The 22,640-nt window shown below is 48.2% G+C and overlaps 11 protein-coding genes across 11 annotated transcripts; 4 read left to right on the top strand and 7 right to left on the bottom strand.

Moving 5' to 3' along the window:
* Positions 1-115: 115 nt before the first annotated feature.
* N7471_006405 (Major facilitator superfamily domain general substrate transporter) lies at positions 116-1,900 on the bottom strand (the record flags this gene model as incomplete). The annotated part of the gene is made up of 3 exons (XM_057279124.1): positions 116-766; positions 821-1,570; positions 1,640-1,900. 3 exons carry the CDS (start codon positions 1,898-1,900, stop codon positions 116-118), a joined length of 1,662 nt encoding a protein of 553 aa, XP_057138734.1.
* Positions 1,901-3,179: 1,279 nt separating this feature from the next.
* N7471_006404 (LysM peptidoglycan-binding domain-containing protein) lies at positions 3,180-4,190 on the top strand (the record flags this gene model as incomplete). Its single annotated transcript, XM_057279123.1, has 4 exons — positions 3,180-3,483; positions 3,537-3,644; positions 3,713-4,057; positions 4,126-4,190. 4 exons carry the CDS (start codon positions 3,180-3,182, stop codon positions 4,188-4,190), a joined length of 822 nt encoding a protein of 273 aa, XP_057138733.1.
* A 357-nt stretch (positions 4,191-4,547) lies between these two features.
* On the top strand, positions 4,548-5,378 carry N7471_006403 (uncharacterized protein; the record flags this gene model as incomplete). Its single annotated transcript, XM_057279122.1, has 1 exon — positions 4,548-5,378. The coding sequence occupies one exon, from the start codon at positions 4,548-4,550 to the stop codon at positions 5,376-5,378; it is 831 nt and encodes a 276-aa protein (XP_057138732.1).
* Positions 5,379-5,465: 87 nt separating this feature from the next.
* N7471_006402 (uncharacterized protein) lies at positions 5,466-6,549 on the bottom strand (the record flags this gene model as incomplete). Its single annotated transcript, XM_057279121.1, has 3 exons — positions 5,466-5,612; positions 5,679-6,037; positions 6,123-6,549. 3 exons carry the CDS (start codon positions 6,547-6,549, stop codon positions 5,466-5,468), a joined length of 933 nt encoding a protein of 310 aa, XP_057138731.1.
* A 278-nt stretch (positions 6,550-6,827) lies between these two features.
* On the bottom strand, positions 6,828-10,318 carry N7471_006401 (uncharacterized protein; the record flags this gene model as incomplete). The annotated part of the gene is made up of 6 exons (XM_057279120.1): positions 6,828-6,987; positions 7,055-7,414; positions 7,470-8,596; positions 8,650-9,997; positions 10,059-10,091; positions 10,152-10,318. 6 exons carry the CDS (start codon positions 10,316-10,318, stop codon positions 6,828-6,830), a joined length of 3,195 nt encoding a protein of 1,064 aa, XP_057138730.1.
* A 1,073-nt stretch (positions 10,319-11,391) lies between these two features.
* On the top strand, positions 11,392-12,047 carry N7471_006400 (uncharacterized protein; the record flags this gene model as incomplete). Its single annotated transcript, XM_057279119.1, has 2 exons — positions 11,392-11,540; positions 11,591-12,047. 2 exons carry the CDS (start codon positions 11,392-11,394, stop codon positions 12,045-12,047), a joined length of 606 nt encoding a protein of 201 aa, XP_057138729.1.
* A 773-nt stretch (positions 12,048-12,820) lies between these two features.
* On the bottom strand, positions 12,821-13,835 carry N7471_006399 (amidohydrolase family protein; the record flags this gene model as incomplete). Its single annotated transcript, XM_057279118.1, has 2 exons — positions 12,821-12,945; positions 12,998-13,835. 2 exons carry the CDS (start codon positions 13,833-13,835, stop codon positions 12,821-12,823), a joined length of 963 nt encoding a protein of 320 aa, XP_057138728.1.
* Positions 13,836-15,088: 1,253 nt separating this feature from the next.
* N7471_006398 (RlpA-like double-psi beta-barrel domain-containing protein) lies at positions 15,089-15,669 on the top strand (the record flags this gene model as incomplete). Its single annotated transcript, XM_057279117.1, has 2 exons — positions 15,089-15,210; positions 15,315-15,669. The coding sequence occupies 2 exons, from the start codon at positions 15,089-15,091 to the stop codon at positions 15,667-15,669; spliced, it is 477 nt and encodes a 158-aa protein (XP_057138727.1).
* A 141-nt stretch (positions 15,670-15,810) lies between these two features.
* On the bottom strand, positions 15,811-17,451 carry N7471_006397 (HesA/MoeB/ThiF family protein; the record flags this gene model as incomplete). The annotated part of the gene is made up of 3 exons (XM_057279116.1): positions 15,811-16,852; positions 16,915-17,128; positions 17,211-17,451. 3 exons carry the CDS (start codon positions 17,449-17,451, stop codon positions 15,811-15,813), a joined length of 1,497 nt encoding a protein of 498 aa, XP_057138726.1.
* Positions 17,452-17,701: 250 nt separating this feature from the next.
* N7471_006396 (sugar porter family MFS transporter) lies at positions 17,702-19,477 on the bottom strand (the record flags this gene model as incomplete). The annotated part of the gene is made up of 4 exons (XM_057279115.1): positions 17,702-18,055; positions 18,122-18,430; positions 18,516-19,345; positions 19,402-19,477. The coding sequence occupies 4 exons, from the start codon at positions 19,475-19,477 to the stop codon at positions 17,702-17,704; spliced, it is 1,569 nt and encodes a 522-aa protein (XP_057138725.1).
* A 928-nt stretch (positions 19,478-20,405) lies between these two features.
* Positions 20,406-21,973, bottom strand: N7471_006395 (uncharacterized protein; the record flags this gene model as incomplete). The annotated part of the gene is made up of 3 exons (XM_057279114.1): positions 20,406-21,572; positions 21,622-21,816; positions 21,875-21,973. 3 exons carry the CDS (start codon positions 21,971-21,973, stop codon positions 20,406-20,408), a joined length of 1,461 nt encoding a protein of 486 aa, XP_057138724.1.
* Positions 21,974-22,640: the final 667 nt, after the last annotated feature.

The raw sequence follows: 22,640 nt of genomic DNA, 5'->3' as shown, positions 1-22,640 counted from the left end.
ATCATGTCCTTATACTCTACCAGTTTAGCTGGCCATGCTACTTTCAGAGTCCGAGTTACGAAAAATGTGGTAATTGCCAATATCCTTCAATTCTGACACGTTTAATATTCATATTTCATTTTTTTCGCCACAGGAAACCAGACGAAATCCCCCCAAGGATAGCCACGCCTGTGATGAGACCCCATACCGCTTGAAACGCCGCGACCGAAACCATTGTAACCGCCTCTCTCTTTTCATGTGTCATGCTCACATGCTTCATCAGAATGAGATATCCGTTGGCAGAGTTTATTATGTCTCGATTCAGCTCAACACTTGCAAGTCCATTGCCGAAGCAGTTCAACAACACAACTCCTCCGACAGGGACCGCGACTGCCATACCCCATGCTCGCATGTAGTATGACATGGTTGTTGGAAGAGTCGACAGGGAGCCATCCCCGTCTTTGGGCAGATTCTGGATGCGAACATTGTAACTTGAAAGCAATAGACCATGTCCAAGGCCTGCTGTGAACAACAAAAATACCCACGCCACCGTCGGCGTGGAGCTATCCAAGAGGATAGAGCATCCACTCGCAAGGGCAGTCAAGACCCAACCACCAGAGATGATCCACTGGGTACATCTTAACTCTCTCGCGAGAATCACACCAACCACCGTAGCCGGCGCAATCGCAAGCCCAACCATGGCTAGCAAGGCGATGCCTGACAAGGTGGCGGACATATAATGTGTGGAAATGAAATACAATGGGAAGAATTGCAAGTGAGCAAAGACCTAGACGGGCATGTCAGACAACACGAACTAAATGCAAAGAAAATATCTACTCACCACAAAGCCATGCAAAAAGCACCCTAGATGTGTCATAGCAATCATCCTCGATCGGAATACCCTCCTCCCAAACTGTGGAAGCAGAGCCCACTTGGACTCATAGAAGAGAAGCGCAAGAAGAATCACGGCGCCAAATGCAAGAGGCACAATCGTCCGCCAGTCTCCCCAGCGATACAAGCTCCCACCGCAAGAAAGACCGACCAGGATAATCCCAAGACCCAAAAAGGCCAAAGTACTACCCGTCCAATCCAAAATGCACAATTTGCGCAGCGGGATATGTTTCAATGCGCGAAGATCCACAGCAAAAGGAATAGACAGCAAACCCAGCGCGCAGAAAATGAAGGTGAAATAAAAAGCCCACCTCCAGTCCGCATTATCGACAAACAAGCCTCCGATAATGGGGCCGAGGATGCCGCCACACATGCGCGTAAGCAGGATATAGCACGAATACCGTGACTGCATGGATTCATGCGCCGTCTCGGACATGATCACGAAGCACAGACTCATTGCGCCGCCGCCGCCGATACCCTGAATCATGCGGCCGATTATCAGTTCAGCGAGACTCATGGAGCCACAGCAGATACCTGTGCCGATTGTTGCGAGAACTACGGCGATAATCCATACGGGTCCGTGGTTGAAAACTTGGCTCATCATTGTGAAATAGAGTTGGCTGCCTGCGCCAAATAGGAGGTATACCGTGTTGACCCAGAATGTGCTTGCTAGTGGCTTCGCGAATGCGTTTGCCAGGTCCTAAAATGACGGCCTGATCAGTTCTGTTATAGAGATAAAATGACACTCGGGGTATTGTATGTGGCATACAGGTAAGGCTGGGATCAAAACGGTCGCATTGAACGAATCCATCATTGCCAGGATCACGATACAGATAAAGACCAGCCATTCTCGCACTTCGAGTCGTCTTTGTTGTTCCTCGGTTGAGGGTTCGCTTTCAAAGAGTTGAATTGAGCTCCCCAGTGCTGGGTGTTGTGTTATATCGTCCACGCTTCGGACACTGTCCGGTACACCGAAGTTGATTTTAGACTCATTATCGTAAATTTCTTCGGCTATTGAATGGCGTCCCATTTGAGTTGATCCTGACAGTCGAAAGCCTTCTCGAGGTATATATATAGTCGTTAGGTTGTCGTTCGTCACGGGGATCGGGATACTGTGGTATGTGAAGTCGACTGCGGCATCAATCGAAACTGAACAGCAATTCTCGGAAGAAATTTCATAGCTAGCATTTCAAGGTTACCCACACCAACGTGGGATGGAAGAGTTGTGTAATAGGAGCTCCCCCTCCGCCCCTTCGTCGTCGGGAAACCTGCAAAGGAGACGTTTGGGTGGATTCCGCAAAAGAAGGGATACATGGTGACTGCATTGCCATTGGTCCCAAATTTGATAAACGTATTCAAACCTTCGATCGCGGGGGAATATTAGAGCCAAGCCCTTAGGAATGACGGGTTAAAGGGTACCAGGACCTTACCACAGTTGGCATTCCAGCCTCCTCACCCCTTGTTGGCTGTCGTGATGTAGGTGCACCGAGCATTCCGTGCATGATGTAAGGAGCTTTGCTACATAAACTCAACCTACATTATCCTATGATGCTACTATCCTCAAGTTGTATGACAGAAATAATATATAAACGTGTCCACGGGTAGTAGAAGGGGAAGCACGGAGAAGCCTTCAAGAATACAGTAGCGGACTACTACTCCATAGTTACACGAGCCCCTTGGTTAGATCGACCCCTGCTGCCTGAAATTTCAGTAGCGCCTTCCTAACGTATTCACAAGAATAGTCGGCCGCTTATGCGGCCGCGTCAAGTGATTTTTAGTAGTCTTCTCAGATAGTCTTTTTATATGTCTTTTTAAATGTCTTTTTGGTGGTTTTCTCAGATTCTTCTCAGTTAGTCTTCTCAGTTAGTCTTTTTAGATGTCTGTTTTCATATACATATATTTTCTCCCCCTTCTCAGTTTGTTGGCTAGACTGCACAAAAAGGCAGAAAAAGGCTTAATAAATGGACTTTTCTATGTAACCGTGCCAATCGCCCAATACACACCCCCTATGTTGGTGCGCCCTAGTAGATCCCCAATTTTCACCAGATACCCAATAATTGTGGGACAAATGAAACGCAGAACCCCCTTAACAGACCAGTATGTAATCTCAGGTACCCGTAAATCGTCCAGATCTCCCGGGATTGTCCCGAGATCGGCTCGGCTCGTTTCATTTTCGAGTGGATCAACTAGGAGACCAAGGTACTAGAATACTAGTACATACGGAGTAGTCACATGGTACGACAATCCTGACTTGCGGAATTGAAAGTTTCAATTAATTTCTCAAGTCTCCTCGGTCATTTATCGGCATAATGCGAGCCACACGATTGCTGGGGACCGCTACATTGGCCGTGCTAGCTGAGTTAGCATGGGCACAACCTGGTTATGTGCTACCCCCTGAGACCCTATTACCAACCGCTTCTGGTACCATTGCGGGATGTTTGAAATACCAAAACCCGGGCAAATATACCACGCTTTGTCGTTATATGGCCTGGGAAAACGATGTTTCGACAGACAATCTCTTTGATTGGAACCCGAGCCTCGAAAGTAACGTCAGTAGTTTTACCCTGCAGTCTACCAACAGCTACTGTGTCCTGCGGTATGAGAATAGTACTGGTGAGTGATAACTGTGAGCAAATCTCGGTGAAAAACGAGGTTGACAATAATAGAATCTGCAAAATATACCTGGACCGTTTGTCTTCCTATTGACGCCATTGAGGTGGGTACATCCTCAAACTGCAACTGTTTCACAACCGTTGATGGGGATTGGGCCGGTGGTAAGTTATATTACCAAGTTTTCTAGGATGTCTTCCATTATCTTGCCTTGCTAATTCCTTTGGCATAGACTATGACTGTGACAAACTCATCGAGGAATACGCCATCACATCGTATCAACTTCTTGCATGGAACTCCTGGCTGACAGGAGATTGTGTCACAACACTCTTTGCCGGTCTAAATGAAACCGCCTCTCGCGCAGTTTGTGTCGGTGTTGGCGACCCCACTTTTACGACTATGTTCAACGCTCTATCAGGAATGCCAACGCAAACTCCCACCTGGATAGGACCAACACAGACCGGGATTGTTTCGGGATGTCAGCAGTTCCATACTGTCCAGTCCATTGACAATTGCGCTTCGATAGAGAACGAGTATGGCATAACTGCTAGCCAGTTCTATCAATGGAATCCAAGCAGTATGTACTCAATTTCCGGATTCTAACACTCAGTGACTTGACTAACATAACCCTTCCGGGACTTGTAGTTGACAGCACATGTACTAATCTTCAGTGGGGATATGCGTATTGCGTGGAAGGACCGGTATTTTAAAACCCCCCTACTTAGGGAATTACATCCAACTGTAACAAGTATTGTACTGTCATTAGTTAGCGAGGATTTATCTATGTACCTGTAATTGACACTTCATTTGCACTGGATATATGTTCCTACATATATTCCCCTTAACTACTCTGAGGGTTAAGAAAATCGAGGTTACGATTATATTGGGTTTAAGTACTTTTGTATATAATTACTATACAAAAGATACCTAATCCCTGCAATTTTCTATCCGGTGAAAATTTACTATCCTGCGGTGCCCATCAACACTGGGTAGGTACTGGTGAGCCTGCCACGAGTACTAGTATTTGTAGAGATTTTGCTCTGTAACCTTCTCTTACCCTTCCTACAATGTTTTCCCTCGCTATAACGTTGCACCCTGCTAAGAGACCCTTCCAAACCACACCTACCATCTACCCCTTTCGAGCCAAAAACTACCTATCTACCACGGTTCCTGCCTGGGGGCCTAGGAATCCGTCTAAACGAGATCCTACCGAGGACACCCGCAGGCAAGTCGCCGATCGACTCGAGCGAATTATGGACATGAATGGTCACCGAATTTGGGGATTTGTGTTGTACCGATGCACGTACAAGAGCGACTCCGATTGGGAGAAGTTTATGCATCAATATCTGAAACCAGTCCAGACCAGCTTAAAAAAGAACAATGGTCTCGATATACTCGATCGCTTTAGGCCGACTGTCTTTGAGGACCAGCGCTTCGACGGTGCCTCCTCCTTCACTATTCGGGATCACTTCAACAAGTGGGTGGCTACTGCGTCCCAGCAAGAACAAGGCATCCCGGCAGAGGTAGCGCTGGCCACAGATCCGGGCCGATACAAGTTTTGTCTTATGGTCGACGAGGAATCGTTACAATCAGTTATTGATCGTCCAGCCGATATGGAGGAGGATGACGACGAGCGTGACCACTCCGCCTTCGTTATTCTCGTGAGTGGGCGTTGGAACCCGGAAATGGAGGAGATTGATGATGAGGAGCTGGAGGGATACGGTGGCTTTTACGAACCGGAGGTTTTCGATGCAGTTGATGGTTGTACTGAGTGGGACGTGGGGTGTATGAGAGTGCGCTATAATAAGATCCAGCTAAGAGGGTATGTGGAGATGAACGGCCGCCTGGACTGGGAGATGCATTACTGTCGTGTCCCTGAAGTCGGATTTCGTTATTAGAGCATCCGCCAACTTACTCCTGCAGCTCTCTTGGATTTTACCACACTAAATAGACCCGAGGATAAGCAAATGCAAGAGTGACTTCTTCTAGTACTTCTTAGGCAAGACATATCCCCCAATACTAACAAAGAACTGCATAGCCTCACGCATAAATTCCGTAAGATCCGCCCCAAACCACAACGGCAAGAGCCTTGTCCTAGACCCCTCAAGTTCTCGGAGATACTTACCAGCAACCTAACCAAGTCAAAAGAGTATTAGCTGCATACCAAGTAATCGCTCCTTGCAATAGATATATCTCACCAAAACACACTCCCCCTGCCGCTTTTCATCCAAAGCCACAAGCGCAATAGCCTCCGCAACTCGATCCGGAGTATTTTTCTCAAGACCCGCCTCATCCCACTTGTGCGCAAAGCCCGCTGTGATATGAGTCGGTGTCAAAAACGGCGCCACAGCATTAACCCGGACGCCGTGCACGCGCGCAACATCCTGACACGCCCGCAGGAGACCGAGCACGCCGTGCTTCGACGCGATGTAGGCGGCTACACCTGTTCCGCCGAAATAACTCGATGTGGATGCAACTAGCAAGATTGACTTTGTTGGTTGCAGGCCTTGAGTGGTTGATGTAGAGGACTTCGTATAGTGTAATCCTAAGCGGAGAGCTGTTTTATATAGATGGATAGGCGAGTTGTCAGAATGCCGGAATTCAACCCGAGATTGAAGATTGAAGAGGATTGGAAAATTCACTGTTCAATGTCCCTTTTAGATTCACATCAATAACCCTCCCCGCCTCCAGACTCTCGAGAAGACGTCCGTTCGCATCCACGTTGTCCATGTCCAGGACGGACTCAGACTCCATAATACCCGCATTGGCTATGACGATGTCAACCTTACCGAAGGTGGTTATTGCCGCTTCGAAGCATGCTGTTAGCTCTGTCCAGTTGGTGATATCGGTAGATACGAATATTGCGTGGCTTGGGAATTCTATCTGGTTCTGAATTACTTCATTGGCGCTCTCTCGCAGCTGCGGGAGGTCGGCGAGAATGACATTGGCGCCGTGGGAGTTGAATAAGATCGCTGTTGCGGCTCCGATCCCACGCGCTGCACCGGTTATGAGCACTGTTTTACCGGCTGATTGCGAGAAGAGAGCTTTGTCGACTTTGACTTCGGTCATCCTAGGTGGTTTACACTGAGAAGATGTGAATGGAGAGGGAACGTGGAAGCCTGAGGGTTGGTTGTTAAGTCTGGTTATGCAGATGGACCGATTTCGGAGAACCACCTAAGTATATTGCGGGGTATTGTTGATGGCGAAATCTACCGCGGTAATTTGTACAGGTCTGCGATGATGAAGCCAATGATAGAATGAGATCCGTCACTTCGTTATGTACAAGCCATGCCCAAAATATACACGGAAAAACTGTCTACAGTGAACTGATAAAAAGAAACGACAAATCAATCGTTCTTGTGCTGATCACCACGTTGCGATGATGCGTACTCGCTCAAATCCACTCTTGACCCTACCCGAGATGTCATTCGTGACTCGGCCATTGACTCTCCTGTGCTTACAGCGTGGAAAGAGAAGTCTAATTCGCCGACCAAGCCTTTGACGAGCCTAGAATACATAATCCTATTAGCAAATCCGGTTAAGTCTCATAACGGAGGTTCCAGTTGAAGCTTACCGAAGTAATCTGTCCATGTCACCGGCAATGCAGCGGGTCGAGATCTGCAAGACTGCAAAAGCCGCGAATCCAGGCTCGGCAATGTGCCGCAGGCTCAGAAGGTCGCTGTCTAGATCCATCAGGCGTTTCGTGAAGCTGTACGGACGGGGTGCTTTAAGATACGGCGGCAGAGGTTGTCGGTTGGTAATACTAGCAGAGAGAAGGCAGAGCAAAGATGTGACCTCGTGTGTCGTCACTTTGGCAGTATTGATCAGCCGTCGGAAATCGGTCATCCAGGCGGTATCTGCGGGATCTTCGCCGTCACCGAGATACATAAGAGTATCAGATGCGTAGCCTAGCAAGCTGAGGTAGTTCACGATGCTAGGAAGATAAGCAATGTTAGTACCTGGGAAGGATGTGGGCGGACATGACCTACTTTTCTACACAGACGATAATTGAATCATACTGCTTCTTGGGAAACCGACCGCCTACCGGAACCTCCCACCGAAGGAACCCAGAGTATGTCCGTAAACCGGCTAGCATAAGCATCTGCTTTGAGAACACTTTGTGTCGCGCTTTCTCAAGTTTGCGACCCGAAGAGGTTTTGAGTAAGTACTCGCCCTCGTCACCACGCATGCGACCGGAGATTGTCTCATGGATGATCGAGTAGTAGTTTGCCAGAAGATACAACGATGCTCCTAGACTTTGACGGAGGACTGAATGCTCAGAGATTGGATATGGGAAGAACGTCCAAATGAATGCGACAGCAATACCGCCCGCCACAACAGCTAGGCGATAAGGCGCCAAGAGGTAAATGGGGTAGAAGGGCTGTCCATTGGATGTTGCGACTGCCTCACCGACTCGGCGAACTTGGAGCTCATAACCGATGATCATGCTTGTAGTGATGATGCTGATGATTCCGACAGCTCGGAAGCGGAACATCTTGATGGGGATGTAGAAGGCAATGGAGACAAAGATAAACAGGAAAACGATAATACCCGGTGTCTGTTGACCTGGAATATACCAGATCAGAAGACTTGCTACCATTGCAAGGAATGTGCCGAAAATCCGTAACACGAAACTGAAAATGCTCTGTCCCGAGGTGGGAGACATGCTGAGATTGACCATGATCAAGGCCCAAACTAATCTTTGCGCAGTGAAGAAGATTTGAGTATCGCGTAGGAACCCAATGACTGCAATAGTCATGGTGGCACAGGCGACACGGAAGCCGTAGCTTGACTCAAACGAGCGCAGAAACCCTGGGATGACCCGAATTTTGTCTCCAACCCTCTCAAAAAGAGTAGTCGGTGGTAGGTGCTCGGGATCTTTGCGCAGCTTATACGCTTCGCCAAGGTGAAGGATGTTGTTCTGTGTGTGAATGTCACCCATATTATCATCTTCATGATCCTGAGCACTCAAAAAGGACTTAGCCCACTTCCACACTCGCTTGCCACCAGGAATGACGAGTCGAGTCTTCAGTAGCTTTCCTTTAGCCTCAACGTGATTGGCATAACGGACAAAGTCGAGCACGGTTTGACCGGTCGAGTACAACAATTGTTCCATCTGAGTTTATGTTAGCTTCAATCATGTTGTCTGGCCGGTAGATACAGGCTTACATAGAGAAATAGATACAGCTGTCGTCGGCTTCGCTCTTTTTGCGTAGCCGAGGTGTCCAAAAAGTCGGTGTTCAACATTTCAGCAGAAGCAGGGTGATCAAAAAAGTCGGGTGGGAGCGTGACACCCTTCTCCTCAGCCCATGTCTGCAAAGCAAGGCGTTTTGCGCTTCGAAATTCGCCAAGTTTCTTTTCAAAATGCTCGGTAAATGCTTTTTCTCCAGGAGCAGTGTTTTCGGCTGTGGCCTCCACATCTTCGCCTTGCTCCGTTGAACTGTCGTCCGAAGATTTCGCTGTAGCTTTGCGTTTGGGTGGATTTGTTAGCCCAAAAACATAGGACGTATGTAGCAATCCCTCATCAATAGTTTGTATCATCACCGCAAAGGGATCGTGTACCGCTCTCATGATATCATTCCACTCGTGCACAACGCGCTGTCGGATATCCTCTGGGACTACAGGCTCATTTAGATCAATGGGCTGGTTCCATCTGTTATAGTCTGACAGTCGCTGAAAGATATCCACCACGAAGCTTAAGCCCACAACCGGGATCATCATCTGGCGAAGGTGACGGAAGATTGCCTGAAGATCATCAGGTCCCAATTTTCCAAATGCGACCTCACGCTTCGCAAATGTGAGATCGCCATGGAGTTTTGCATGGATATCTGTGATCTGACGGATCGCCCCGCGGATGGCTTCTGCCTCGGGACTGTAGATCTTTCCCTTCTTGCCAAACTTCTCACGGGCGTCATCATAGGTCTCCGTGCGACCGAACATGTCATCTCTTTCCAACGATTGAAAATATAGAGCATGGGCATTCAAGGCCGAGCGAAGCCCGCCAATGTAGCCTGCCATTTGTTTGAAGACGACCTGCCGTGACGTCATCGGCAGGATCAATAACGACGTTACTGTTGAAATGCCGAGACCAGTAAGGAAGGCTTTAAGCAATTGGCTCACCATACTAAACGCAGCTGTCATATTCTTCATCTGTGGAGCGTATATCGAAGAAATGTTCGCGAAGATTGCGTAAATAATCACGGGGAATTGCAGCTGCGGGTATTTGGCCCGGAAGGTGTGAACCATCCAGATTTGGAAGAACAGCCACAAACCACTCACAGCAGACGCGGAGGAATTGTATGCATCAGTAGGGTCAGTAGCGGTGTGTTGGCGCGCCTTGACACTGGAGAACATTGTCAACAGTGCGAAAGATGCTGCTATGCAGACAGCCAAAACGTCAAAGATCATCATTTGGATAAATTTTGCGCGGGGCATGATCGCAAAGCCCAGGATAGAGACAATGGGCACGAGATAGCCCAAGGTCGTGTACTCGTTGGCAACAGCCATGGATTGGTAGCTGGACTAAAGGTCAGGCTGATTTTGATAGACCGGGGGAACTTCCAAGATTAGGAACTCACATGGAAACGGCTATAGTAGGAGGAATACCGCCCCTAGAGTCGCTGTTAGGGATACCATACTGTGCGACACTGGAAGCTTGGTCCTGAACTCACTTCATCATCAAAAGGATGGTGGGTCTGTCCAAGCCCGTTTTCTGCCATGTTTTTTTGACGAAGCCGATGAGTGACATTTTCTCCTTGCTAGTGTCATCTTGCGCATCCTGATGCGATGGTGCCGACCCAAAGTGTGAGCTCGACTGATCAGATCGAACGTGCGCCATATTTACTGGGGTCACACAGTGATGGGCCTCGGCTCAGCCACAAAAGATCCGAAACTTCAGGAACGTTGTTTTACCGACATCACCCACGTGACTTTCGATTGATGGGATCTGCAAGACGGGCAAGAATGTGACAGATTCAAAGAAACCTCCAAAGGTAATTCAATATTATGAAAGAGCAAAGAAGTCGGCTTAAAGTCCCGATCGTGGACGTTTGCAGTACGCCCCGCCCTCGAGTGATTGGCTGCTGTACGTGGGGGAGGATGCACTCCGCATATAAAAATCGGGAAATTGGTGCCTGATTTGTCAGGCCAAATACCCCTTTCTTCCTGATGTGTAGTCACCCTTCTTCCTCGGCTTTCGTCTGATAGAGTTCATAAAATTGCGATATTTGTTGTTATTTCGAGCATTTTAACTATGGGGCTAGCTGATAAGCATCGACTAAAATTCTGTCAATCAGTTCGATCAGTGGATTGATCAAGGTCCATGGATTTCCTCATGGGAGAAACAACATTTGTTCCGATCGAGGCATTAATTCTAAAGACCGATTCGACCGAAAAGCGAAGGATTAAATATACGTTATAGTGCGCCTTGTTGCGGAAAGGCAAAACGATGCTATTGCAATTTATAAACCCAACTATACCGGAAGTCAGTGGTCTATCAAGCGACTAGCCCCCATAGCACCTCTCCTCTAGAATATAGATAACGCGGGCGTTGGCATCCGACTGAACGTTTTTCTCCATCTCAAAACATTGCAATGCCTCTGGAATGCCGGGTCGCATTGTAAACACGGCTGGTGATAATCTTTGACATCATTTTAAACTCTGGACCTTCGTTAATGGGAAGCGGAAGGTCTAGACAGCCAGATCTAGGTGCATGGTGGAATATGAAAATGGAACTGGATTGTTCAAGCAGCTCGGCGAGCACTATGTTTAGTGTTAGTGAATTTATGTAGGTAAGTTCGTCAAATGAGATACCCGATTAACCGGATGCACCTTCCTCTAGGTATATAAGTAAACCAACCTCCCGTAGAGCATAGGCCTATAAATCACAAAATATCTCATACGCGTACCAAAATGTCTGCAAACACAACGACCATAACAGCTTATCCTGTCTGCCCCGCAAGTTGTAGGGACCCTGATGCCTGGAAAGGCCAACTTGTCAGTGGCTTCTGTGGCCTGATTGCGCTGGCTTTGATCATAGGGGCTGTGATTTGGATCGTCCGGTATGTATAGTCTGATTTGCTCTCTCTTACTATATCCATCGTTCTAACAGATACATGGGTAGGTTTCATGCCCGACAAGCCCGGCTCAAGCACCCCCAGAGCCTGATCAACGAGGAGTATCTCGAGGAGAGAAAGGAAGCAAAGAAGAAGGAGAAGAAGGCAGAGGAGGAGGAGGAGGAGGAGGAGGAGGAGGAGGAGGAGGAGGAGGAGGAGGAGGAGGAGGAGGAGGAGGAGGAGGAGGAGGAGGAGGAGGAGGAGGAGGAGGAGAAGGACAAGAAGAAGGAACCTGCCACAAAATCCACGGTCACGAAGAAAACCGACGCAGCTTTGCAAATCAAGCTGGATGCAATCACAGAATACGACCCCGGCGCTGCCATCATTTCCAACGTCATCACAGCCCTGGGCAACACTCTCGTCGTCATGGAGGTGAACGAAACAGTGTGGGAGTCTAAAGAAACCAAGGCCAAGCTGGAGAGATACAACGTATTCACCGCAGCCCACAACTAATACCTCAAACATAAGGCCGACACCGACATCACCGCAACCATGCAAGATCTCAAAGGCAAACTCTCTCTTCGTGTCTTTTCATATCCTCGTTCCTTCCAGGGGATGCGGAGGCCGCCCCGAGGCGCGATAAACTCCAGCCGAGTCATCCCAGAGTCTATCTTTTGAACATGCGAAGGACAAGAAGAAGGACAAGGAGGAGGAGAAGGAGATCCCACCAAAGCCAGCCAGGCCCAAGGCGATGAAGGAGAGTCCTCCTCGGCCGGCGAAGCCCGTGAGCTCGAGCTCCAGGAATAATGTGGACAAAGAAGAAACTGAGAAGCCAATCAAATGGAGATACCGTATACTTCATTCCATCAAAACATTGCCCCTGCATAGTATCTAATACATATGGAACCATCTGTATATAGAGATGAAGCAAGAAGAAATACTCGATAGATTGCAAGAGGTAGGGAGCACGCACTGCCTGACTTCATGGGAACTCAGAAAGCCAGCTGAAAGACAGAGGGCTCTCAATAGAGAGCCAACAAACCCTCCCAAAAAGGAAAAGAGAGACGTAAATAACTAATGCACAATCAGCAAGCAACTTAGTGTAACACTATCTCCTTCAGAAATTAATCTAGGCCAATTTTATAATCAGATTATTCATGGTGCCGTCCAATGGGTTTCTATTTTCCAAAGTTTTGAGATTCTGAAAATGTTTCAATTACACGACTTGCTTAGCATGAGATAATACTAAAACAAAAGTCAAATATAGTGATCAAATTGTATGCTATTTACATGAATCCCAGAGCGTTCTTGAAGTATATCATGTCGCGCAGCCTCTTGCTCATTGGGAAGCCGTCCAGGTTTTCCCTAAATCCGGCTATTTTGTCCGAATCAGCGTATGGAAAGTCCGAGCCTTGATGAACCCCGTAAGTATTTTCTAGTAATATGACGAACCCCAGACTTACCATAAGTTATATGATTATGTGGAACGAGTTCTAACACAAGCTTCATCACAGCGGGAGAGCTCGACAAGGCAAAGTCGTAATAGAAAGATCGGACGTCTTCCATGATATCAGCATATGTCTTCCCGTATGTCTTTTTAGTATGCTCGGTTTCACGCGATGTGACAGAAAGCCGAGAAACCAGAAATGGAAGTGTTCCGCCGGCGTGGGAGAGGATTTTGACACAATTTGGGAATCGCTGAGTCACGTTCGTGATGATCATATCGACGGCTGCCCTGGTCGTTTCCTGCGGATAGTCTATGGATGGCTGTGGAAGGAGTGGATTAACCCTCGTAAGGTCGACCGGATGGGTAGGATGGATGAAAGTCACTGCGTTGCGCTTATCAAGCTCCGTCCAGATGGGCGTAAACATTGAATGGCCTAGATAGTTATTGCCATCGCCATATCTCGTGAACAGTGTGACACCATCGGCGTTCAAAATATCCATCGCATACTGAATCTCAGCCAATGTGCCCTCTATGTCCATTAGGGAGGGCAACGTTGCGAAAAATCCAAACTTGTCAGGATGTGTGTCACGAAGGCTCGCAGCATATTCATTGGTCTTGCGGGCCAGGTGCCGTGCTTCCTGGTCGATTGCGGCAATTGTTGCTCCGGGGGCAGTCAAAGAAAGAATCGCTTTTTGTATTCCATTCTCTTTCATGTTCTCTAAAGATAGCTGTGGGCTCCATTTCGGAGTGGGCCAGCCGGACGGATCCCCGCCAGCCTCTTCGAGAGCTACTCGCTTTGTGTTAGATAGGCCAGAAGGATAGCTAGATTGGAGATCGACACTTGCCTTTAACATAGAAATCAGGTAAGAAATGGTGATGAGTGTCTATCTTAAGTGGCCTGTGGGTCAGGGCTATTGCAGGTTTCGCAAAGCTCACGAACGCCAACGGAAGACCTAAGAAATGAAAAATTAGAGAACTGAAAGCATGAGCGGAAACCAGGAGCAGGCTCAGGAGTCCTGTGAATAAATTCATGGCGGCTCTCGTAAATAGAACGAGGCTAGGATGGATGCGAGAACTGGCAGATTCAAAGTACATGATTTATAAAATCTTTTGGACGGCTGCTTGGTTCCAATAGAGCTACGACTACGAGCACGTCCTACCGGACCCAGTTCCGAAACCACTTTTGCTTGAAGAACCGATATACGTACGTATGATGTGAATGCATTCTACAGACTTCAATTGGGGTTGGGTGTGAGAATGAACTACCACATTGAAAGTGTCGTATATTGACCATAGGCCGAGGTTATCATGCGTAATTAAAAGCTAGCCACCATTTTCTCACTCCTCATCAGGAGATTTACCCGAAATATACCTGGAAAAAGGATATTAGTTTCCAGTTCCCCCGCAAATTCCGGGTCTACTTCCGTTGCCTCCCCCAGGTTCCCCGCAGGTTCGGGATTGAGACCGGGCGTAGTCCATATATATCAACCTCACTTCAAGGTGACGGACCTACATAAGTACTAGTAGAAGTCCTAAACAACTTATATGGAATCTAAAGATAAGCCTTGATTAGTTGAAAATAGCATCTCAGGTTGTCTTGTATAGAGTGTATTCTATGCCGAATGAATCGCCGAGTGTAGCCTTCCTTTTAGGGTTATGTTGCCTCCTCCGATCTTCCGATTTTTCGTATATTGTAAGCTTGACAGTGTTCCGAGGTCTGCACTAGTCTTCCCAGGGAATTTCCAATGTAAGATTGCGCCAAAACGTGGATATAATTGAATAAACAGTAATGTCCAAAATGAGTGATGGTCTGCTTCCATGTTTTCCAATATACAGATAGCGACAGCGCAACACATCCATAGAAAAACTCCATTCACTCCGGTCATCTTAGATACTCCGATCTATTTCTTTGGTCTTGCTTCAGATACTCCGCGGCATTTTGAAAAGCGTAAATACATACAACGTTCAAGCAAAAGGACTCTTCACGGAAACATGATATAAAGAACGAATTCGAGGCGTTGTTTCAAACTCATTCCCCAACTTCAACCTAGAAGTGACTGCTAGAACCACCATCTTTGCTGGAAAGCAACAAGGAGAAGACCTGACAATGTTTTTGAGCGCAATCTTCAAGTGCAAGGCCGTTGCCATGATAGCATTTCTCTTCATGGGATTTGCTGTTGGAGCTCCCATGGATCACCACGAAACCATAACTTCGCATGGTTTCGGCAAGTAAGTTAACAGAACCGAACTTGCCCGTCCTTTTCATTCCTCATCTTTCTCTTCTCGTTTCCACATCCACGATCCATCGAGGCACATGCTAACTCTGCTCCCAGCCACAGCCAGTGGAACAACACATACAGTCCCACCGCAACCCAGGCCTTTGGTGGTGATCTAACCTGGTATGAGACCGGGATTGGATCGTGCGGCTGGTTTAACAACGGAGGAGTCCACGTTTGCGCCGTGTCTCGTATTGTCTATGACCGCGCGAACGTAGACGGCAACCCCAATCACAATCCACTTTGTGGGCGGTTGATCCACATCCAACGGGGCGGCAGGGGCATAGATGTCACTCTGGTGGATCGTTGTGAGGGATGTGGAGAGTTTGACATAGACGTCAGCCGTGGTGTCTTCGAGGCACTCGGTAACCTCGATGAGGGTCGTGTTCACACTGATTGGTGGTGGATATAGATAGAGCCATGATTTGGTAACCCTGTCTCACGATGTCATTCACTGCGAGATGGGCCCTGGGGGCTGGGAGGTGGGTGGAAATAGGAGAAGGGATATATTTTGGACAGTCATTCCATGTGAGAATCTAGCGGCTGTATTCATTTAGTATTCGGGCCACGAGGAATCGACTTGTTCTTTCCATGATCGTAGTCCCCCGCGAATGTCACCAATGAATCTCTTCCCATGCTGATCTAGTCCTAGCTCTTTCATTTTTTTGACGGCAATCTGCGAGTCGTTTCCTAGACGGCAGACGACGTAGATTGGGTTCGTAGACTCTGACGAGGCAACCTCGGACGGCAACCAAGAAGGTACTTGTGCAGCTTGTTGGCCATTATCTGCACCATGTAACCCAGCAGAGTAACCCGAGGAAAGGATGTTTGAGATAGGAATGTTGATGCTATTCTCCAGACTGCAGATTCCAAACTGAGCTTCATCTCGGACGTCAATTATCGTGTGGAGCTGTGGCGAATCAGACGTGACAATTGGGTGTCTTTGATTGTATTCTCGAGCAGAGATACGTTCCTCGGGACCAAGTAGCGAGGGTAAGTTTGTGGATCCACAAAAGAAAACATAGTCCATTGACCCTGATTTGATTGTATCCAGTGTGACAGTTGCCTCGGCAGAGCAAACAGCACAATTGGCCCGGCGCGAACGAAGACGGATTGTGCGGACTAGGGGCGATGAGTAGGCAGAGAAGATATGCAGAGACGGGGGATCCCGTGGACGAGCTGTGGCCACATCGGAACCTCCATCAATCTCAGGTGCAGTGATGACCTTGATCGCCTCCAAAGCCTGCAACACGCCCATCGTCCCAACAACCGGGCCCAGAATACCTCCATCCGCACAACTGACCACGCTATCAGCCGGTGGTGGTTTCGGGAACACACACCGATAGCACGGCCCTCCAGCCTTGTCGCCCGGCGCTCGGGGTGGGTTGTTCAACACCATCAGCTGGCCCTCAGTCCGCAGGGCGGACGCAGAGACCAATGGTTTTCCAAGGAGTACTGCAGTGTCCGAGATAAGGTAACGGGTCGCCGGGTTATCGGTACAATCGAGAATGAGATCATAGCCCTGGAAGATCGCCGGTGCTGCCTCGGGCGTAAGATGTGTGCGATGGGCAATATACGTGGGATGCGGATTCAGTCTGGCGAATGTCACAAGAAATTGTCAGCGCCCAGCTCAATACTACCACCCGGATCCACTCACTCTCGCAAAGACTCGATTGCACTGTCCACCTTGTATTTCCCCACATTCTTCGTTCGGTGTAGCACTTGGCGATGGAGATTCGAAGCTTCCACAGTATCCCCATCGATGAGCCCAATAGTGCCAACGCCAGCACCAGCAAGATACTGCGCAGCTGGACATCCCAGTCCTCCAGCTCCAACAAGCAGAACCTTGGCCGATCGGAGTTTCAGCTGACCTGTGGATTCATTGAAATCGCGATCAGTCCGACTGCTCAAGGGTGGTATCCCAACTTCCGCCAAGACGAAGACGTGTCTTACCTTTCAGACCAACTTGCGAAACAATCATCTGGCGTCCATATCGCTTATATTCCTCCTGAAGCAACGGCCATCGTTTTCCTTCACCATTCTGGTCCTCATGCTGGATTTGCACAGTCGTTGCGGTCTCCGATTGCGCCGCTTGTTCGGCGTTCGCAAGTTCGCATTTGAGCCCAGCAAGCTGTGCTTCTGTCGCGGTGATCTGGGCGCGCAAAGAAGCGCATGTTTCGTCGAGAGATCCCATCGAGATTGTTGGCGTCAACGCGTGCGGGAAAGAGAAGTTGACGCGTGAGGGGGAAATCTCGGAGTTCCCCGCGGTACCTGCGGTATTTATTGTGGGGCTCTCGACGATGAGAGGTATATGAGCTTATATGGTATTCCAACATCGAAATCCCTGTCAAATGCAAATATGGAATGTTCATGTTCATCTATGTATGTATAATATAACGTTCCTGGATCCATGTATATCTCAATGCGGGAAGTGCATGACTCCATCACTCCTTGTGCTCTATAGGCTCTGTAGTCTTCGCAGTCTCCGTAGTCTCTTCATGCTCTTCATGCATAATTTGAGTCTTTTGCAAGGTGTGCTCCACATCAGCACGTCTCTGCAGCTCATCGACAGCACCAAAAATGAGATCCATCTCCTCCAGGGTCCGGCCCTTAGTCTCTTTGAAGAATACGATGACAAAGATACCCATGGCAAAGCAGAAGATGCCAAACATGAGGAAAGTCTTCCAGCCAATCTTATTGATAGCACGAGGGGTGACCTCAGTGATGACAAAGTTGAACAGCCATTGCGTGGCGGCACCGAAACCGACACCGTACGCGCGAAGACGAGTTGGGAAGATCTGTCGGAACAAACAATGTTAGTCGACTGCAATGGGTAAGGATATGTACTAGAATGAATAACTAACCTCGCCAAGATACACCCAAGGAACTGGTCCCCAGGATGCTGAGTATCCGATGACATATAGATAAATCATCGCAACCATGGCGGTGGATGCCGATGAGACGGATGTAGCTTCCGTATCTGGGGGATTGGTAGCCAGGACTGCTCCAATGATGAACATCATGCTAGCCATCCAAGCGGCACCACCAATCAAACTCTTCTTTCGGCCCCAGCGATCGATACCGACGATCAGGAAGATGGCTGTTGCAACCACCTTGACTGTTCCGTAGATACCAGTGGCAAACAATGAAGAGTCTGTTTTGCTCAATCCGACCTGCAATCATGGAAGAAGTTAGAGTCTTGCTGGCTCATAAAATGGTGGAAAATGTGATGGTATAGAGACACTGCGGTGTACTCACGCTTGCAAAGATCTGAGGAGCATAGTATCCAATGCTGTTTGTCCCGGAAAACTGCTGCCAGAACATCAGGACAAATGCTAAGAAGAAGCGGTATCGGTTGCTTGGCTTCAGGCATTCCCTCCACGTCAGACCTTCGGTAGCCTGCAATTCTTCGTGGATAGCAGCCGAGATTTCAGCAAACTCGACTTGAATAGCCTCGCTGGTTTGAGACTCATTACGAATGTAAGCGAGGGACTTGAGTGCCTCATCACGGCGGCCCTTCGTCATCAACCAACGAGGAGACTCCTTCAGGAAGAATAACCCGATGAGCATCAGGCCACCCGGCACAAGCTGGATGGCAACTGGGATACGCCATTGGCTTGTACCCTCGGGAATATGAAGCGCAACACCATAGTTCAGCCAGTAGGCGAACGTACTGCCAATAACCAGGAACTCCTGGAAGAGACCAGCAATGCGGCCACGGGTTGCAGGAGGGCAGTTCTCACTGACAAACACGGGGGTGATACTGGACATACCACCGATACCAAAACCGGCGATGACACGGCCGCCATATATCACGCCAATCTCATGGTGAGCTGCAACTTGAACCGCTGCTCCAACCAAGAAGATCACGGCAAAGATCATTAGCGAGTATCTGCGGCCAAGTCTGTCGTTCATGTAGGCAGCGAAGATGGATCCGAAGAAACATCCTGCTGTGAGTAGCGACACCACATTGGAGGAGATGTGAGCGTTCTTCTCGTCGCTGAATCCGGATGACTCAACGGGGAGGCCGAAGTCCTTTTTGAAACTCGAAAGAGCCAGGACTGAGCCCATGACACCAGTGTCATAACCTACGAAGAGCATCGGTCAATAATATTCTGTGACCGGGTTGACCAAATCCACTAACCGAAGAGTAGGGAGCCCAAATAGGCCACCGAGGTCAGGATGTAGACTCGATAGTTCTTGAAATTGACGAAGCCCATCTTGAAGAAGACTGGATGATCTGCCCAGTCAAGATATCAACAGAATCAAGATTAACCCTCGGAGAAGTCTTCTGTGGCATAAAAGAATAGAAGAAAAAAGGAAAAGAGCCATTGAGTGCGGGTGGCCTCGGGATTTATACCAGGCCTATAGATCAATCGGTCTAACGCCAAGCGGGGATATAAGCTTCATAAGCAATCAAGTGGCTTCATTGTCATCTCGCCATGCTGATAGCCCTTCAGACCTGCCGAGCTAGACAGTCCGGGGGCCGGGTGTGGAGACTGGGGAACGAATTGGGGGAATTAATGGCGGGGGAAAGAGGGTCCCGCTAGACGGAAATATCGCCTGACAATTTCTCCATCCATTCAGGGATTGTCCTGGATCAGGGTATATGGCTTGATGTTTTGCTCGCGGGGAAAGGCGATTGGCGTTGGCGTGGACGGGATGGCTTTTAGTGGAGCCGTGAGGGCTGTCAAAGTGCCGGGCATCGGTGATTGGTGGAAGAATTATATCCCTGTCTTTCCGTTGATTCTCCACAACATCAGCTTATAACTAGCGAGTATAAGATCTGGGGTTCGCTATATCTGATGTGAACTGATGTTGTCATGTTAACCGTACTAGAAGCTTTCTACTACCAGAGCTTATAGGCTAAAGAAATATATATCTGATTTGTAGCAACGACAAGATGATCAGCAATGCGGCTCTCCAATTATATCTTGGGAGTCTGCACAAGTACCTACATGTGTGTAGCTTGCATGATCTGAAGCGGCTCATCGAGTCGGGGGGAAAAAACAACGAAGGAAACCAGACAAACAATAAAAGTGGAAGTCACAGGTAAACCTAAAACTAGCCTGGGTACTTCTGTTAAAGGTTCCTCGATAAAAGCCACTCCTAACACGTTGAGGTGTGGTTGGCATCGAAAGGTGGTATTCAATACACCGGTGGTAGTTCAGTCGTTTCATAGATCTCCCCATTCCGGTAATCATGAACATCCAAAAGCACCCGAATCACAAAGTTCGAGTTAGCAGAGTCTGAAAATATCCCCTGCAGTACTTTCCACTGGGATCGGAACGCGTCAATCTGATAATAGCAATTATCTGTCTCCGCTCGATACGACAAGGTCATATCACACAAGTTCAATCCATAACCTCCACAAGACATCATATGTCGAATGATGTCCCGGAACGATGCACCCGTCCTGCATAATCGAGGGTCTTGTGTCATCATAAGATCCGTTGGAGGGAGCACTTTCCCTTCATGTGCGATGCCTGCGAGGACCCGGCACAGATTCATGTTTCCGTGTGTGTTTCGGTTCCTGTCCCAGGTTACCTTTACCTGAATTGGGGCAAGGGCTTTGGTACTTTCGTCCAGGGATAACGAGGAGCATTGCTGAGCGAGCCTAAGATGGTTGGGTCTTGGTCTGGTCCCTGTCGACATCCCGCTGTCGTATACGATAGCCTTATTTTCCGAAGAGACGAAGAATTGAAGGGCCTTTTCCCAGGACTCCATATAGGGGATCCATGAGATATAACCCAAGATTGTCCAGCAGCGATCAAATCTGTCGTTCATCTCGTTCCTCCAAGATATAAGCTGGGGACGAGGATGGGAAATGTTGTCCAGCGGGATATCAAGCTCCAATATCGCGCTTAGTTCACCGCGATATCTCCTTGTGCGGTGGAAATTATGCACATCACTGGACATGGTATACTCCTCTATGTCCTTGGACATCTGCACTAGATGCCATGCCATGATGTGTGTTATTCTCAAAGAAGCGTTTTCCTCAGACTCCCCGGGGCATTGAGGCCAAATTTCGTAAGGATTTTCGATACAGGATAATTCTTTGCCATCCTGGATAAGATGATTTATCTCAACTTGAAGTGACATGGTCTGCTTATGCGGTGCCCTGATCCAAGTCTTGATAATAGGCCAGGACAAAGCGAAATGTCTGAGGTCGTGTTTGTGCTGAAGTCCAAGATACACGGCAAGCTCTGCCTCATCACGGGAGTCACGTAGGAACTTCCTGAAGTTGCCAAGGTTATCGAATGTGTGATCAGGATGAATCGCCGCACTTGCTTCAATGGGCCATGGTGGCTTCCTCTCAGGAATTAGCCGTTGTCAAATGAGGGAGGTTTCTCTCTTTCCTCACCACACCAGGAGACTCCACAGGGATCTGTGGATATTGAGATGAGGTTTCCCTGGGTAATGTGTCCTCAAGATCTAGAGGACGATTCCCTTCCTGCTTCTCGGGGTGAATATGCGGTATTATCACAGCAGCAACTCGTCTTACTTTGAGTGAATTGATCCTAGCTGATTGCCTCTGAGGAATTTTCATATCCCGGGACTATAGAATCGTGAATCAGTGACATGGATCCAAACACAACTGATTTCAGAAAATAAACCTTCTTAGACCTTAGGTCTCCAAAGGGGGACTCGGCCCGCTTTCTCTTGCCTTTGTCATCGGTTGGATGGACAGTAGATGGGCCAGGTTCTGAACTCATAATTCCGCTTGAACAATCCGGAACGATGAGACAGGTATATGGTGGTTGTCTCCAGGTGGTCTCTTGAAAAGGAAGATGGTTGACATATATTGGGGATGTCTCAGGAAAGGTGAGAAAAAGAATTGGCCGACACTATGAGAGGGGAAGTCTGGTTCTGTACAAGGTGCAGGTGCACACAGGAACCGGAGGAATGATTCAGAGGAATTGCCGTAGTAGTTTCTCATATAATCTTGCTTAGTGATGTTAGTTAAGTGGACTGTTTGATTTTTTTCTCTTTTCTCAATTCTTTCGTCTGATACAGTCAATCAATACATGGATAAAATATATTGCGCTCGCCTCAGAAGGGGGTACCCGCAGGCTAACTCTAGCCCTATGTTGCTCCTTCTTCTCGTTGCACAGGGCAAGTCTGGATCTGCAGAACCTCTGGTATCCACGGGAAGTAAAATACCAGAGGTTTCGCTATCTACCCAGCCTCAACAGATGACTCGATGCGAAATAGAGAGTCCCTTCATAAACAATGACGAGTGTGTGATATTGTCCATGATTTCTATCTGGAATAGAGCTCATAATAGTAATTGATAGGAGGACACTAAAGCTCACAATCTTCCACGTTGTCTCAATCTGTTTCCATCTTTTGAGGGTAAGACATGCGATTGCACCTATCATT

The sequence above is a fragment of the Penicillium samsonianum genome, assembly GCF_028829775.1.
Source record: "Penicillium samsonianum strain IBT 33392 chromosome Unknown utg000003l_segment0_segment0, whole genome shotgun sequence".
NCBI classification, from domain to species: Eukaryota; Fungi; Ascomycota; class Eurotiomycetes; order Eurotiales; family Aspergillaceae; genus Penicillium; species Penicillium samsonianum.
This window is presented reverse-complemented; position numbering and strand designations above follow the sequence as displayed.